Source organism: Mobula birostris, chromosome 12 (genome assembly GCF_030028105.1).
Source record: "Mobula birostris isolate sMobBir1 chromosome 12, sMobBir1.hap1, whole genome shotgun sequence".
Classification (NCBI taxonomy): Eukaryota; Metazoa; Chordata; class Chondrichthyes; order Myliobatiformes; family Myliobatidae; genus Mobula; species Mobula birostris.
In genome coordinates, this window is record NC_092381.1 from 67,215,745 (window position 1) to 67,230,945 (window position 15,201).

At 42.9% G+C, this 15,201-nt stretch overlaps 1 protein-coding gene across 1 annotated transcript in view; it reads left to right on the forward strand.

Annotated features, from left to right (window-relative positions):
* Positions 1-14,389, forward strand: part of LOC140206233 (testicular spindle-associated protein SHCBP1L-like) — a 128,828-nt gene extending 114,439 nt beyond the window's left edge. The window contains exon 10 of the mRNA XM_072274551.1: positions 14,021-14,389. Coding sequence (XP_072130652.1) covers positions 14,021-14,266 — 246 coding nt within the window. The 3' untranslated portion in view covers positions 14,267-14,389. The remainder of the gene's footprint in view (positions 1-14,020) is intronic.
* The last annotated feature ends 812 nt before the right edge of the window (positions 14,390-15,201 follow it).

Here is a 15,201-nt window from a genome sequence, read left to right on the forward strand (position 1 = left end):
GTTAGAACCCCAACCCTCCCTAGCTACCCCCTCCCACATGTAAGCAGCAGCAAAGCAACAATCCCCCCCCCCACCACCACCAGCAGAAAAAATCATCGGCACCCACCACTGAGCACTCAACTGTTGCAGCAAAGCACCAGCAAAGACATAGACTTGCAGTACCCCAAAGACTACTCGTTCTCCCGGTATTCGACATATCACAGGCTCTCACTCTCTCCCCCTAATAAGGGAGAAAGAGAAGTCTCCATTTCACAGCGAGAGGGGGGACATAACAAACAACTCATTGATTTACGATGTTAAAAGTCTGTTGCGTTGCTTTTTCCGAGTTCTGTGCCCAAAGAACTCAGGTCTCTGGGCATACAGCCAGCAGCCAGCTTGCTGCTTTCGATCTTCTGCCTCCAACAGCACATTGAATTCCTGCAGAGATACTGACCTTCGGTCCACCCGTCTCCAGAGCCATGAGATCCCGGAACTCTGAAGGCAAGCTAACCTCTTAGGCCGCATCCTTGGCATATCGAATAACAGCCAGTTGTGAAACCCTGAGAGCAGGTCCCATTCCCACAAAGAACCGAAGTCAGTGTGTAACTCCAGGTCAGGGTCTTCAAAAGAACCATGAAAGGGAAAAATCAGAGATATTTGGGATAGAAATAGAGCTGTTTCTGAAGATGCAAGCATAGGAGTCGCCGTTAGGCGCCATTGTCTCCTCCTAAGCTTCTCCTCCTATTCCTCCTATTTATGTAGCCCTAAATGTGATGCCTAGATGGTATGTTGCATCTCTAATGTCAGGATGAAGAAAATTACAGAAAAATGCATTGTATCCTTTTAGGAGATATATTCCACATCAGTACCAATGGCATGGATTCTGTAGGGCGAGATAAAGGAGCTAGGAAAGAGATTAAAAAGAACATGCTACATGCTCATAATTATAAAAATGGGTGATCAGAGTATTTGAACGCATGGTTGGAAAGATGCAGCAGGAAAGAGGCTCTAGACCTCTGAGGCACTGGAAGTATTTTTGGGGACAGGTTGCACCTCTAGACCAACCGGGTCTGGAGGACCTAAGTTACAAGCAAAGACTGAATAGATTAAGTCTTTATACCTTGGATGTAGATTGAGAGGAAATTTCATAGAGGTATACAAAATTATGAGGGGTATAGGTAGGGTACGTATAAGCAGACTTTTTCTATTGAGGTGGGTGGGACTGCATCTAGTAGAAACCATGTGTTAAGGGTGAAAGGTGAAAAATTTAAGGGGAACATGAAGGGAAACTTCACCCAGAGGGTCTTGAGAGTGTGGAACGAGCTGCCAGCACAATAGTGCATGCAAGCTCAATTTTAATTTTTAAGAGAAGTTTGGACAGGTACATGAATGGTAGGGTTATGCAGGACTATGGCCCCCGTGCAGTTCAATGGGAGTTTAAATGGTTTGGTACATACTAGATGGGCCAAAGGGCTTGTTTATGTGCTGTACTTTTCTATGACCTTGTAAGTTGCAGTGCATCTATGGAAACATACTTGCAGGGTGGTGTGAACTAGCTAGTTGTGTGGATGGGAATTTGAAATAGAATTTGGAGTGGTGCAAAGCAGCAAAAGGAAGTTAGAAAAAGAGTATACAAAATAAATAGCAAAAATAAAGGAACAGACAATGTTAAGATGAGAAAATAAAAGATATTATATCTAAATGCATACAGCATTTGCAACTCAGTAAATTACTGGCACAAATAATGGTAAACAAGTATGGTCTAATTGCTGATTTGAAAATGTGACTGCAGGATGGTCAAAGCTAAGTTTTAATTACGTCAGAGTATTCAACATATAATGAACGAGAGGCATAAAGGTAAAGGATACCATTATTAATAATGAAGGAAATCAGTGCCGTGGTGAAAAATTATCTTAGTTAACAGAGAATCAAATTGAGCTGAGTTAAGAAAAAGCAAAAAGCCGGAAACATTGGATAAACTAAAGACTGCAGTTGCTCTTGCCTGGAGCAACAGTGTTCTGCAAGAAGGGAAGGGAAGTATTGGGATAGGAATACAAAGTGATTAGTGGACTAAGGAGGGATATAATATCTTAGTGGATAGGAGGAAGCAAATGTGATCCTACTAATTAGAAAAGAGGAATAGGGAAAGTAGAAAAAGCAGACATAGTTAAGATACTGGAATGTAAAATGAAGGAAGAGATTTTAAGAATCGAGACACAAGTGAGTGCAGATGTGGAAACCTGAAGCAACACAAAAAGAAGCTGGACAAATTCACCCAGGTGAGGAAGCATCTGTGGAGGGAAATGAACAGTCAACAGTTTATGTTGCAACCCTTTATCAAGACTTGAAAAGAAAGGGGAGATAGCCAGTAGAATAAGGAGAGGGAAAGGGTTGAGCAAGAGCTGATGGGTGATACGTGGAATCAAGTGAGGTGGGGGCGGGGGATGGGGGAGCGTGGAAATGATGTAATGAAACTGGGAAATGGTAGGTGGAAGAGACAAAAGGCCGAAGAAGATGGAATCTGAGAGAACAGTGGATCATGGAGATGCAGACCATGTGATGGTGATGAGCAAATGGAGAGGGTTAAGAGATACAGTGATGAGGACAATGGGACCAGGGGAAAATAAAAGCAGGAGGCAGGAAAGTGCAGATGTCAAAGTTCGTGCCATCAGGTTGGAGACTACCAAGGTAGAATATAAAGTGCTGTTCTTTTAATCTTATCTAGCCTTGACTAGGCAGTGGAAGAGGCCATGTACAGAAGCGGGAAGCGGAATTGGAATGGTTGGCCAGTGAGAGAACTTGGCTGGTATGGTGGAAGAATTAAAGGTGCTCAATGTCCCTCAGCATTTTGTCTAGCCGATGTGTTGTGGAGGATACCGCACCGGGTGCAATAAATTACATTTGATGGATGCACATGTGAAAGGCTGTCTCAACTGCGAGGACTGTTTAGGGCCCTGGATGGTGGTGAAAGAGGAGGTGTAGGGACATGTGCATCACTTAGTGTGGTTGTAGGGATAGTGCCTACAGGGGAAGAGGTTCAAAGTAAATTTGTTATCAAAGTACATATTGTATATTTCACCATACTATACTGAGATTCATTTTCTTGAAGGCATTCACAATAAATACAAAGGAACTCAATAGAATCAATGAAAAACTGCACACAACAAAGAATGACAAGCAATCAATGTGCAAAAGACAACAAACTGGGCAAATACAAAAACAAAATAATAATAAATAAGCTATAAATATCAAGAACACAAGTTGGAGTCCTTGAAGGTGAGCCTATAGGTTGTGGGATCAGTGTTAGGGTGAGTGATGTTGAATGATGTTATCCCCTCTGACTCACGGTTGAGGGGTAATAAATGTTCTTGAATCTGGTGGTGTGGAACATGAGGCTCCTTCATCTCCCTTCTTGATGGCAGCAGCAAGAAGAGAGCATGGCCTAGATGGTGGGGGTCCTTGATGAACGTTGTTTTACTACAACAGCTCTCCGTGTAGATGGGTGCAATGGTGGTGAGGCCCTTCATTCCAGTCCTCACCCCTCTGCCAGATTAGCTTAAACCTTCTTGGAGCTATGATGTGGTGCCCATTACAGAGACTTGGATGGCTCAGGGACAGGAATGGTTACTTCAAGTGCCAGGTTTTAGATGTTTCAGAGAGGACAGGGAGGGAGGCAAAAGAGGTGGGGGTGTGGCACTGTTGATCAGAGATAGTGTCATGGCTGCAGAAAAGGGGGTTGTCATGGAGGGATTGTCTACGGAGTCTCTGTGGGTGGAGGTTAGGAACAGGAAGGGGTCAATATCTCTATTGGGTGTTTTTTATAGGCTGCCCAATAGTAACAGGGATATTAAGGAGCGGATAGGGAAACAGATCCTGTAAAGGTGTAATAATAAGAGTTGTCATGGTAGGAGATTTTAATTTCCCAAATAGCGATTGGCATCTCCCTAGAGCAAGGGGTTTAGATGGGGTGGAGTTTGTTAGGTGTGTTCAGGAAGGTTTCTTGACACAATATGTGGATAAGCCTACAAGAGGAGAGACTGTACTTGATTTGCTGTTGGGAAATGAACCTGGTCAGGTGTCAGATCTCTTAGCGGGAGAGCATTTTGGAGATGGTGATCATAATTCTATCTCCTTTACAATAGCACTGGAGAGAGATAGGAACAGACAAGTTAGAAAAGCATTTATTTGGAGTAAGGGGAATTATGAAGCAGGATCTTGGAAGCTTAAATTGGGAACAGATGTTCTCAGGGAAAGGTATGGAAGAAATGTAGCAAATGTTCAGGGGATATTTGTATGGAGTTCTGCATAGGTACGTTCCAATGAGACAGGGAAGTTATGGTAGGATACAGGAACCGTGGTGTACAAAGGCTGTAGTAAATCTAGTCAAGAAGAAAAGCTTACAAAAGGTTCAAAGAGCTAGATAATGTTAGAGATCTAGATTATAAGGCTAACAGGAATGAGTTTAAGAAGGAAATTAGGAGAGCCAGCAGGAGCCATGACAAGGCCTTGGCAGGCAGGATTAAGGAAAACCCCCAAGGCATTCTACAAGTACGTGAAGAGCAAGAGGATAAGATGTGAAAGAATAGGGCCTATCAAGTGTGACAGTGGGAAAGTGTATATGGAACCGGAGGAAATAGCAGAGGTACTTAATGAATACTTTACTTCAGTATTCACTATGGAAAAGGATCTTGGTGATTGTAGTGCTGACTTGCAGCAGACTGAAAAGCTTGAGCATGTAGATATTAAGAAAGAGGATGTGCTGGAGCTTTTGGAAAGCATCAAGTTAAGTAAGTGGCCAGGACTGGATGAGATGTACCCCAGGCTACTGTGGGAGGCGAGGGAGGAGATTGCTGAGCCTCTGGCAATGATCTTTGCATCATCAATGGGGATGGGAGAGGTTCCAGAGGTTTGGAGGGTTGCGGATGTTTTTCCCTTATTCAAGAAAGGGAGTAGAGATAGCCCAGGAAATTATAGACCAGTGAGTCTTACTTCAGTGGTTGGTAAGTTGATGGAGAAGATTTATGAACATTTGGAGAGGTATAATATGATTAGGAATAGTCAGCATGGCTTTTTCAAGGGCAGGTTGTGCCTTACAAGCCTGATTGAATTTTTTGAGAATGTAACTAAACACATTGATGAAGGAAGAGCAGTAGATGTAGTGTATATGGATTTCAGCATGGGACCCAAGGGGACATTGCTTTGTGGATCCAGAACTGGCTTGCCCACAGAAGGCAAAGAGTAGTTGTAGATGGGTCATATTCTGCATGGAGGTCAGTCACCAGTGGTGTGCCTCAGGGATCAGTTCTGGGATCTTTACTCTTCATGATTTTTATAAATTACCTGGATGAGGAAGTGGAGGGATGGGTTAGTAAGTTTGCTGATGACACAAAGGTTGGGGGTGTTGTTGATAGTGTAGAGGGCCGTCAGAGGTTGCAGCGGGACATTGATTGGATGCAAAACTGGGCTGAGAAGTGCCAGATGGAGTTCAACCCAGATAAGTGTGAAGTGGTTCAGTTTGGTAGGTCAAATATGATGGCAGAATATTGTATTAATGGTAAGACTCTTGGCAGTCTGGAAGATCAGAGGGATCTTGGGGTCCGAGTCCATAGGACGCTCAAAGCAGCTGCGCAAGTTGACTCTGTGGATAAGAAGGCATATGGCATAGTGGCCTTTATCAATCGTGGAATTGAATTTAGGAGCTGGGAGGTAATGTTGCAGCTATATAGGACCCTGATCAGACCCCACTTGGAGTACTGTGCTCAGTTCTGGTCACCTCACTACAGGAAGGATGTGGAAGCCATAGAAAGGGTGCAGAGGAGATTTACAAGGATGTTGTCTGGATTGGGGAGCATGCCTTATGAAAACAGGTTGAGTGAACTCGGCCTTTTCTCCTTGGAGTGACGGAGGATGAGAGGTGACCTGATAGAGGTGTATAAGATGATGAGAGGCATTGATTGTGTAGATAGTCAGAGCTTTTTCCCAGAGCTGAAATGCTTGCCACAAGAGGGCACAGGTTTAAGGTGCTTGAGAGTAGGTACAGAGGAGATGTCAGGAGTAAGTTTTTTATGCAGAGAGTGGTAAGTGCATGGAATGGACTGCCGGCAACGGTGGTGGAGGTAGATATGATAGGGTCTTATAAGAGACTTTTGGATAGGTACATGGAGCTTAGAAAAATAGAGGGCTATGGGTAACCCTAGTAATTTCTAAGGTAGGGACATGTTCGGCACAATTTTGTGGGCCGAAGGGCCTGTATTGTGCTGTAGGTTTTCTATGTTTCTTCCCCAACAGCTCTAATAAACCTACCTGCAAGAATATTGGTCTCTCTGGGGTTCAGGTACAACCCATTCCTTTTGTACAGGTCATACTTCTCCCAGAAGAGATCTCCATGATCTAAGAATCTGAAACCCTGCCCCCTGCACTAGCTTCTCAGCCACATTTCCGACTGCCAAATCATCCTGTTTCTAACCTTAGTGGCGAGTGGCACAGGTAGTAATCCAGAAATTACTATCCTGGAGGTCCTGCTTCTCAGCTTCCTACATAGCTCTCTAAATTCTCTCTTCAAGACCTCATTGCTTTTTATTCCTATGTCATTGGTACCAATATTTACCAAAAGACTTGGCTACTCTCCCTCCCTCTCAAAAATGCTGTGGACATGATCAGAAATGTCTGTGACACTGGCACCTGGGAGGCAACATACCATCAAGATGTTCCATTCACATCTACAGAATCTCCTTTCTTTTCCTGACAATTGAGCCCCCTATCACTACCACTCCCCTCTTCTCCCTCTTTACCTTCTGCACCATGGACTCATGCTCAGTGCCAGCAACCTGGTCTCTGGCATTCCACTGGAAGGTCGTCTCCTACAACAGTATCCAAAACTGTATACTTTTTTTTGAGAATGACCAAAGGGGTGCTCTGCACTAACTGCCTATTGACATTTCCATTTCTCCTGACAGTCACCCAGCTACTTGCCTCCTGCAACTTCGGGGTGACTACACTTCCCTGCAACTCAGATCATCTCCTCACTCTCCTGTATAAGCTGAAATCAACATACACATAGTCAACCCCTATGTGTATGGCCTCAATGGCTGGCTCTGAGAGGCAGTCAGCCATGGGATTATATTTCCCCTTGATATGTTGTATATCAGTTGTGGTTACTGTTACGTACCCCGTAACTGGGTTGCCAAACCAGCAGAAATGGACCACTTAGTTGGAGTCTGGTTTTATTAAAGAAATAAGTAACACAGTACTCTAATCATAAGGATATAAATGCAACAGGTTAGCAATGATAAAACACCCATGTACACAGAACTAGGGTAATAGGAATCAACCAAGCGCTATCGCAGTCTAGGGGTAAAATGATCAGTCGTAAGTGACACAGAGTTCAGTTCAGCTTAGTACAGTTCGCAGTAATCGCTGTTGTGCCGTTGGAGAGAGAGAGAGAGAGAATGAAAATTTTGATTCAAACAGACCTTTGATGTTCTTCGCAGTTAGCTTTTGGGCGAACTCTTTTTATGTTTTCTGTGGTCACTGACTGTGACCCCTCCGTTCCGGATACGACCATTCTTCCGCGGTGAACCCGGCACCCAGGCAAGGGCGGACACACACACCAGCTTCCCACCAATCGTACCCATTTCACCCTGTGCGTCTATGGTCGGTTCCCGCAACCAGACCTCCAAACTCCCATCAACTTGTGGGGGCACACCGCTCTTCCAGGGTCTTGTTATCTCGTGGTGTGTGTCGTGCCTTAACAAACCTGTTCTTTTTATCCCCTGGGGTATCGCCTGTCCATCAAACTTCAAACAGTTCAGGTTCAAGTCAATCGGTCTGTCAATATCTGAAATGTGTTTCTTTCTCGTTAATCTCTCTCTTCTCTCTTATTAGCATTTTGAATGTTTCTCCATTGTCTCCCTTATCTTTCTCTCATTAGCATCAATCTTCTGATAACTTGGTTTTCGTCACATTACAATTACGTTACCCCACTATAAAGGATCTAAATTGATCTTTATTAACCTTTTTTCTTCACATATTTATACAAGTTATTTTGATGAGTTTTTATGTTACCTGCAAGTTTGTTCTCATAATACGTTTGCCTTCCTTTTAATTTGTTTATTTTTTGCTGAATTACAAACTGAATTACAAAGCGGCCAATGAAGGAGTGGAGCTTTGAGGCTTTGACTCGAGAGGCTTCAACAAGAAGAGGCGGAGGACAAGCTTGCTCGCAGTTAGTCTTTACAATGTCTCCTGAGACAGTGATGTGCCTCTCATGTGAGAATTCTCTTGGGGGAGTTCCCCTCTCCCGCAGAGTCACATCTGCCAGAAGTGCATATGGCTGGGCGATCTGGAAGACCGTATAAGGAATCTGGAGCAGCAGCTGGATGACCTTCGACTCATGAGGGAGAATGAGGCAGTCATAGATGAGAGCTACAGGGAGGTAGTCACACCTAGGCTGTCGGAAGCAGGTCGTTGGGTGAGCAGAGCACCCCTGTAGCCATTCCCCTGAATAATAAGTTTACCGTCCTGGATACTGTTGGCGGGGATGACCGACCAGGTGTGAGCCACGGTGGCAGGGCCTCTGGCACTGAGTCTGACCCAGTGGTGCAGAAGGGTGGGACGGAGAAGAAGAGAGCTGTCGTCATTAGAGACTCTATAGTCAGAGGAGCAGACAGGAGATTTTGTGGATATGAGAAGGACACCCGCATGGTTTGTTGCCTCCCATGTGCCAGGGTCCGGGATGTCCCTGACCAGGTGCACGACTCCTGGTACGAGGGGGAAAGCAACCAGAAGCCGTGATACATGTTGGGACCAACGACATAGGCAGGAAGAGGGATGAGGTCCTGAAGTGTGAGTTTCGGGAACTAGGCAGAAGGCTGAAGAACAGGACCTCAAGGGCGGCGTTCTCAGGATTGCTGCCAGTGCTACGTGACAGTGATGGTAAGAATTGGAGGACATGGCAGTTGAATGCATGGCTGAGGAGTTGGTGCAGGGAGCAGGGTTTTAGACTTTTAGATCTTTAGATCATTGGGATCTCTTCTGGGGAAGGTGGGACCTGTACAGATTGGATGGGTTGCACCTGAACTCGAGGGGAAGCAATATCCTTGCAGGTAGGTTTGCTAGCATGGTTCGGGAGGGTTTAAACTAATTTGCAAGGGGGATGGGACCCAGAGCGAGAGAGCAGTGAAGAAGTGCATGGAGTAAAGCCAGATCTAACATACAGAGAGGCTTTGAGGAAAGAGAAGCAGAATAAACGGTGTAAAGACAGTAAGGTAGAAGGGCTGAAATGTGTGTACCTCAATGCAAGAAGCATCAGGAACAAAGGTGATGAACTGAGAGCTTGGATACATACATGGAATTATGATGTAGTGGCTATTACAGAGACTTGGCTGCCACCAGGCCAGGAATGGATTCTCAATATTCCTGGATTTCAGTGCTTTAAAAGGGATAGAGAGGGCGGAAAAAGGGGAGGAGGGGTGGCATTACTGGTCACGGATACTATTACAGCTACAGAAAGGGTGGGTAATGTAGCAGGATCCTCTTTTGAGTCAATATAAGTGGAAGTCAGGAACAGGAAGGGAGCAGTTACTCTATTGGGGGTATTCTATAGGCCCCCTGGTAGCAGCAGAGATACAGAGGAGCAGATTGGGAGGCAGATTTTGGAAAGGTGCAAAAATAACAGGGTTGTTATCATAGGTGACTTTAACTTCCCTAATATTGATTGGCACCTGATTAGTTCCAAGGGTTTAGATGGGGCAGAGTTTGTTAAGTGTGTCCAGGATGGATTCCTGTCACAGTATGTGGACAGGCCGACTAGGGGGAATGCCATACTAGATCTAGTACTAGGTAATGAACCAGGTCAGGTCACAGATCTCTCAGTGGGTGAGCATCTGGGGGACAGTGACCACCGCTCCCTGGCCTTTAGCATTATCATGGAAAATGATAGAATCAGAGGGGACAGGAAAACTTTTAATTGGGGAAGGGCAAATTATGAGGCTATAAGGCTAGAACTTGCGGGTGTGAATTGGGATGACATTTTTGCAGGGAAATGTACTAGGGACATGTGGTCGATGTTTAGAGATCTCTTGCAGGATGTTAGGGATAAATTTGTCCCGGTGAGGAAGATAAAGAATGGTAGGGTGAAGGGACCATGGGTGACAAGTGAGGTGGAAAATCTAGTCAGGTGGAAGAAGGCAGCATACATGAGGTTTAGGAAGCAAGGATCAGATGGATCTATTGAGGAATATAGGGAAGCAAGAAAGGAGTTTAAGAAGGGGCTGAGAAGAGCAAGAAGGGGGCATGAGAAGGCCTTGGCGAGTAGGGTAAAGGAAAACCCCAAGGCATTCTTCAATTATGTTTAGAAAAAAAGGATGACACGAGTGAAGGTAGGACCGATTAGAGATAAAGGTGGGAAGATATGCCTGGAGGCTGTGGAAGTGAGCGAGGTCCTCAATGAATACTTCTCTTCGGTATTCACCAATGAGAGGGAACTTGATGATGGTGAGGACAATATGAGTGAGGTTGATGTTCTGGAGCATGTTGATATTAAGGGAGAGGAGGTATTGGAGTTTTTAAAATACATTAGGATGGATAAGTCCCCGGGTCCTGACGAAATATTCCCCAGGCTGCTCCACGAAGCGAGAAGAGATTGCTGAGCCTCTGGCTAGGATCTTTATGTCCTCGTTGTCCACAGGAATGGTACTGGAGGATTGGAGGGAGGCGAATGTTGTTCCCTTGTTCAAAAAAGGTAGTAGGGATAGTCCGGGTAATTATAGACCAGTGAGCCTTATGTCTGTGGTGGGAAAGCTGTTGGAAAAGATTCTTAGAGATAGGATCTATGGGCATTTAGGGAATCATGGTCCAATCAGGGACAGTCAGCATAGCTTTGTGAAGGGCAGAATGTGTCTAACAAGCCTAATAGAGTTCTTTGAGGAGGTGACCAGGCATATAGAGTGTAGTAGATGTGATCTATATGGATTTTAGTAAGGCATTTGACAAGGTTCCACACGGTAGGCTTATTCAGAAAGTCAGAAGGCATGGGATCCAGGGAAGTTTGGCCAGGTGGATTCAGAATTGGCTTGCCTGCAGAAAGCAGAGTGTCGTGGTGGAGAGAGTACATTCAGATTGGAGGATTGTGACTAGTGGTGTCCCACAAGGATCTGTTCTGGGACCTCTACTTTTCGTGATTTTTTATTAACGATCTCGATGTGGGGGTAGAAGGGTGGGTTGGCAAGTTTGTAGACGATACAAAGGTTGGTGGTGTTGTAGATAGTGTAGAGGATTGTCAAAGATTGCAGAGAGACATTGATAGGATGCAGAAGTGGGCTGAGAAGTGGCAGGTGGAGTTCAATCCGGAGAAGTGAGAGGTGGTACACTTTGGAAGGACAAACTCCAAGGCAGAGTACAAAGTAAATGGCAGGATACTTGGTAGTGTGGAGGAGCAGAGGGATCTGGGGGTACGTGTCCACAGATCCCTGAAAGTTCCCTCACAGATGGATAGGGTAGTTAAGAAAGCTTATGGAGTGTTAGCTTTCATAAGTCGAGGGATAGAGTTTAAGAGTCGCGATGTAATGATGCAGCTCTATAAAACTCTGGTTAGGCCACACTTGGAGTACTGTGTCCAGTTCTGGTCACCTCACTATAGGAAGGATGTGGAAGCATTGGAAAGGGTACAGAGGAGATTTACCAGGATGCTGCCTGGTTTAGAAAGTATGCATTATGATCAGAGATTAAGGGAGCTAGGGCTTTACTCTTTGGAGAGGAGGAGGATGAGAGGAGACATGATAGAGGTGTACAAGATAATAAGAGGAATAGATAGAGTGGATAGCCAGCACCTCTTCCCCAGGGCACCACTGCTCAATGCAAGAGGATATGGCTTTAAGGTAAGGGGTGGGAAGTTCAAGGGGGATATTAGAGGAATGCTTTTTACTCAGAGAGTGGTTGGTGCGTGGAATGCACTGCCTGAGTCGGTGGTGGAGGCAGATACACTAGTGAAGTTTAAGAGACTACTGGACAGGTATATGGAGCAATTTAAGTTGGGGGCTTATATGGGAGGCAGGGTTTAAGGGTCAGCACAACATTGTGGGCCAAAGGGCCTGTACTGTGCTGTACTATTCTATATTCTATGCCCCTAATCCTCAAGTTTACTGTTTTTCCTGGCAATTCATATATCACCCCTTTGATTCTAATAATATCCTTAATTCCCTTCTTAACCCATAAATATGCCCTCTTTTGTGACTTAGTTCTATGCATTCTGAAATGTACTTCAGATAAAACATCTAAAATATTGCATATGGCTATTCCACATTGATCCATTTAATAAAGTTCCTATCTTGTGCATCATGGCTTTGTCATTTCCTTTGTTCAGATTCAGGATCCTCAATTCTAATTCAATGATTTCACACACTGTCTTAATATATTGTGATTATTTTTTCCCCAAGGTACCATGGAACTAGATTGTTAATTATTTGTTCCTCATTGCACATTCATCCAACTAGAGTTCATTTAAGTTTTCTTATTATTTGTGTCCTTAATATATTGACCTCAATAAACACCATGTAAATAGTTCAGAAATTTCTCTTCCACAGTATCATTGACAATTTGGTTTGACAAATATGTTCACAGATTAAAGTCACCCAAAGTGATATTGAACACTTGCTAGTTGCATTTCTAATTACTTATTTCAGCCCCTACATCAACATGATGAGACTTGTAGACAACCCCCACCCAGAATGATTCCACATCTTGATGTTGACAGGCAACATCTTTGTCCACTATCATACTGATTTCCCACTTTACTGAAATGTCACCCCATCTTCTATCCCTTTCTGCCTTTCCTTCCTAAATAATAACAAATCTGGATCTTCCATTCTTCACTCCCTGCAGCGACATCTCCAAAAGAGCAACAATAATCAAAGCTATTTAAATTTAGTTAATTCATATTTAGAGACAATGCCTTCCCACTTGCCCTTTTAATAATAATAACATTTATTTTGTGGCTCTATTTGCCTCCTGCTCTTCTACTTTTACCTTACATTTTTGGTTGTTTTTTTCTTGTCTTCCCATCTACTATCTCCCTGTTCAAATTCCATACCCCCTGCCATTCAAATATCTTGGACAACACTAGCAAACACTACTGTTCTAACAGTGCTCGCAGTACATTGGTCCCAGGGTAGCTTAGGACCAGTTTGAATTGACCCCATCTCCCAGAAGCAGTTCTGACATAAGGAATCCAAATCTCCTCCCCTGCCTCATTACATTATATCTCAAGTCATATCAATAGGACTTATCTCCATACTAATAACTTGCATTTGACACTAGGAGTAATCTTGAGAATAATAGGTATGGATAAAGCTTGTCTAGCAATAATTATAACCATTGCACAGGGCATGTTTGAGAATCTCATTTACTGAATGGGAAGCAGCTAGATCAGAATCAAGTTTATTGAAAGACCTTTGATGGCTGTGGCTTCTTGCTGAGCACCCAAACTACCTTCCTCTTCCAGGAGGTTACCCAGAGAATGCTCTTTCATTCTCCTTGTTGTACCGCACTCCCAAGAAGGGCTCTGAAACACCCAAAATCTCCTGACAGCTGAGTACTACAGAAAACTTAAAACTTACCGAACGTGACAGACCAATTCCTGTCAAGTAATTCACTTTTAATATTTTCAAAGTTTATAAATTTATAAGAATCTGATTTCTATAGAGCAGTTGTTAAGTCAGTAATTAACTTTTAATTGATCCTTTAAATATTGCTAAAATGGGGTGAGGGTGGGGCTCAAAGCTTTAAGCTCTCTTTTTGTTAATGTGGTGTTAGTGGCATTGGTTTTAGGGTCAGTGGACATTTCTGCAGGTACAAAATAACCAAATTCTGTGACCCATTTCTCATTCTTCAATGATGAATATGTGAAATATCTTGAGATGGTTTACTCTAATCAATATTCATTTGTTTGGCAAGAGGGAAAGTTTCCATAAAGATTATGGATGTGGTTGAGGGGAGTCCTGAGACATCACCTGATTATTTAATTGTATGAAAACTTTTCTTTCAGGTTCTGCCACCACCAAAACTGAAACTCCATAATAATTATGTTCACTCCAATAATGGCTATGGTATTACCATAATTCAGCCAGATGGTAGACATTGCCACGATGCAGATGAAGGTGTATTGGAGTGTGCTGCAGGAGGTGACAAAGGAGATGATCTTGTGAAAGCAATACAGAATTTGAGTCTTGAAATGACCAATAATAAATTTGAGAACAATTCAATGGGAGAAATAGGTGTAATTGTTCATTAATTATGCTAATATGAAGGTTAGAAATTCTAATCAATTTGCCTTGAGCCAAACTCAATTTAGAATTTTGTTGACAATTTGTTTCATCTTATTTGCAGAAAGTACATTGTTTAAGAAAGGCATACAGCTCAGATATAAATTAAAAACAAATCAAAAGTAAGTCAATAGTTCAGTATACAAAACTATGTAAACTAACTTCTCTGTCAGTATGTCGGGAACTTCCTTAATCTGTGCTTTAAACCTGTTTAAGTTTCCAGCTTTCTGCTGCAAGCTTTAGGAAAATATATATATATTTAAAGCCGATTGTTTACTTGCAACTTCCCTTTGCCACCTGAGTTTATGATCTTTCCACACTCGTTTGATTCAATGTTTATATTTAGGAGCAGAAAGGTTGAACATTTAGAATTTGTTACAAACATGTACAAAGGCATTGAAATGGTACAGATTTTCAGAGGGAGAAAAAACAGCCAAACCAAAGAATGTCTCAGATTCATCCACACAGACATAACCTGAAGCCCTGAAGCTAAATAAAGGTCTTTGCAGCCTAACATCTAAAAGTACTAACCATCAACCAATGAAATATGTACTTTTCAGTACAGTTTGTAGTTATATTTAAGGGTATAATGGAGTATGTACTTATTTCATTCAATGATGTTTGAATTGTGGTGTCTATTGAGACTGCCTTATGAGCAATGTATTTAGGTATTAAACCTCTGCAGAATTACCAAACTTTGAAGATTATTTACAAATTTGAAATAAATCTGTATCAATAAGTCTTATTGATTTAAAGCTGCCTTATTACATCTACTACTTCTGACATTCAAAATGCAAGTGATTATAATTGATCAGTAAACTGATTTTTGAATTCAAATGATAATTGTTTCTGTAATATCATAGGTACACCACAAATGTCAAATAAAACTTAATGATGTAGATCC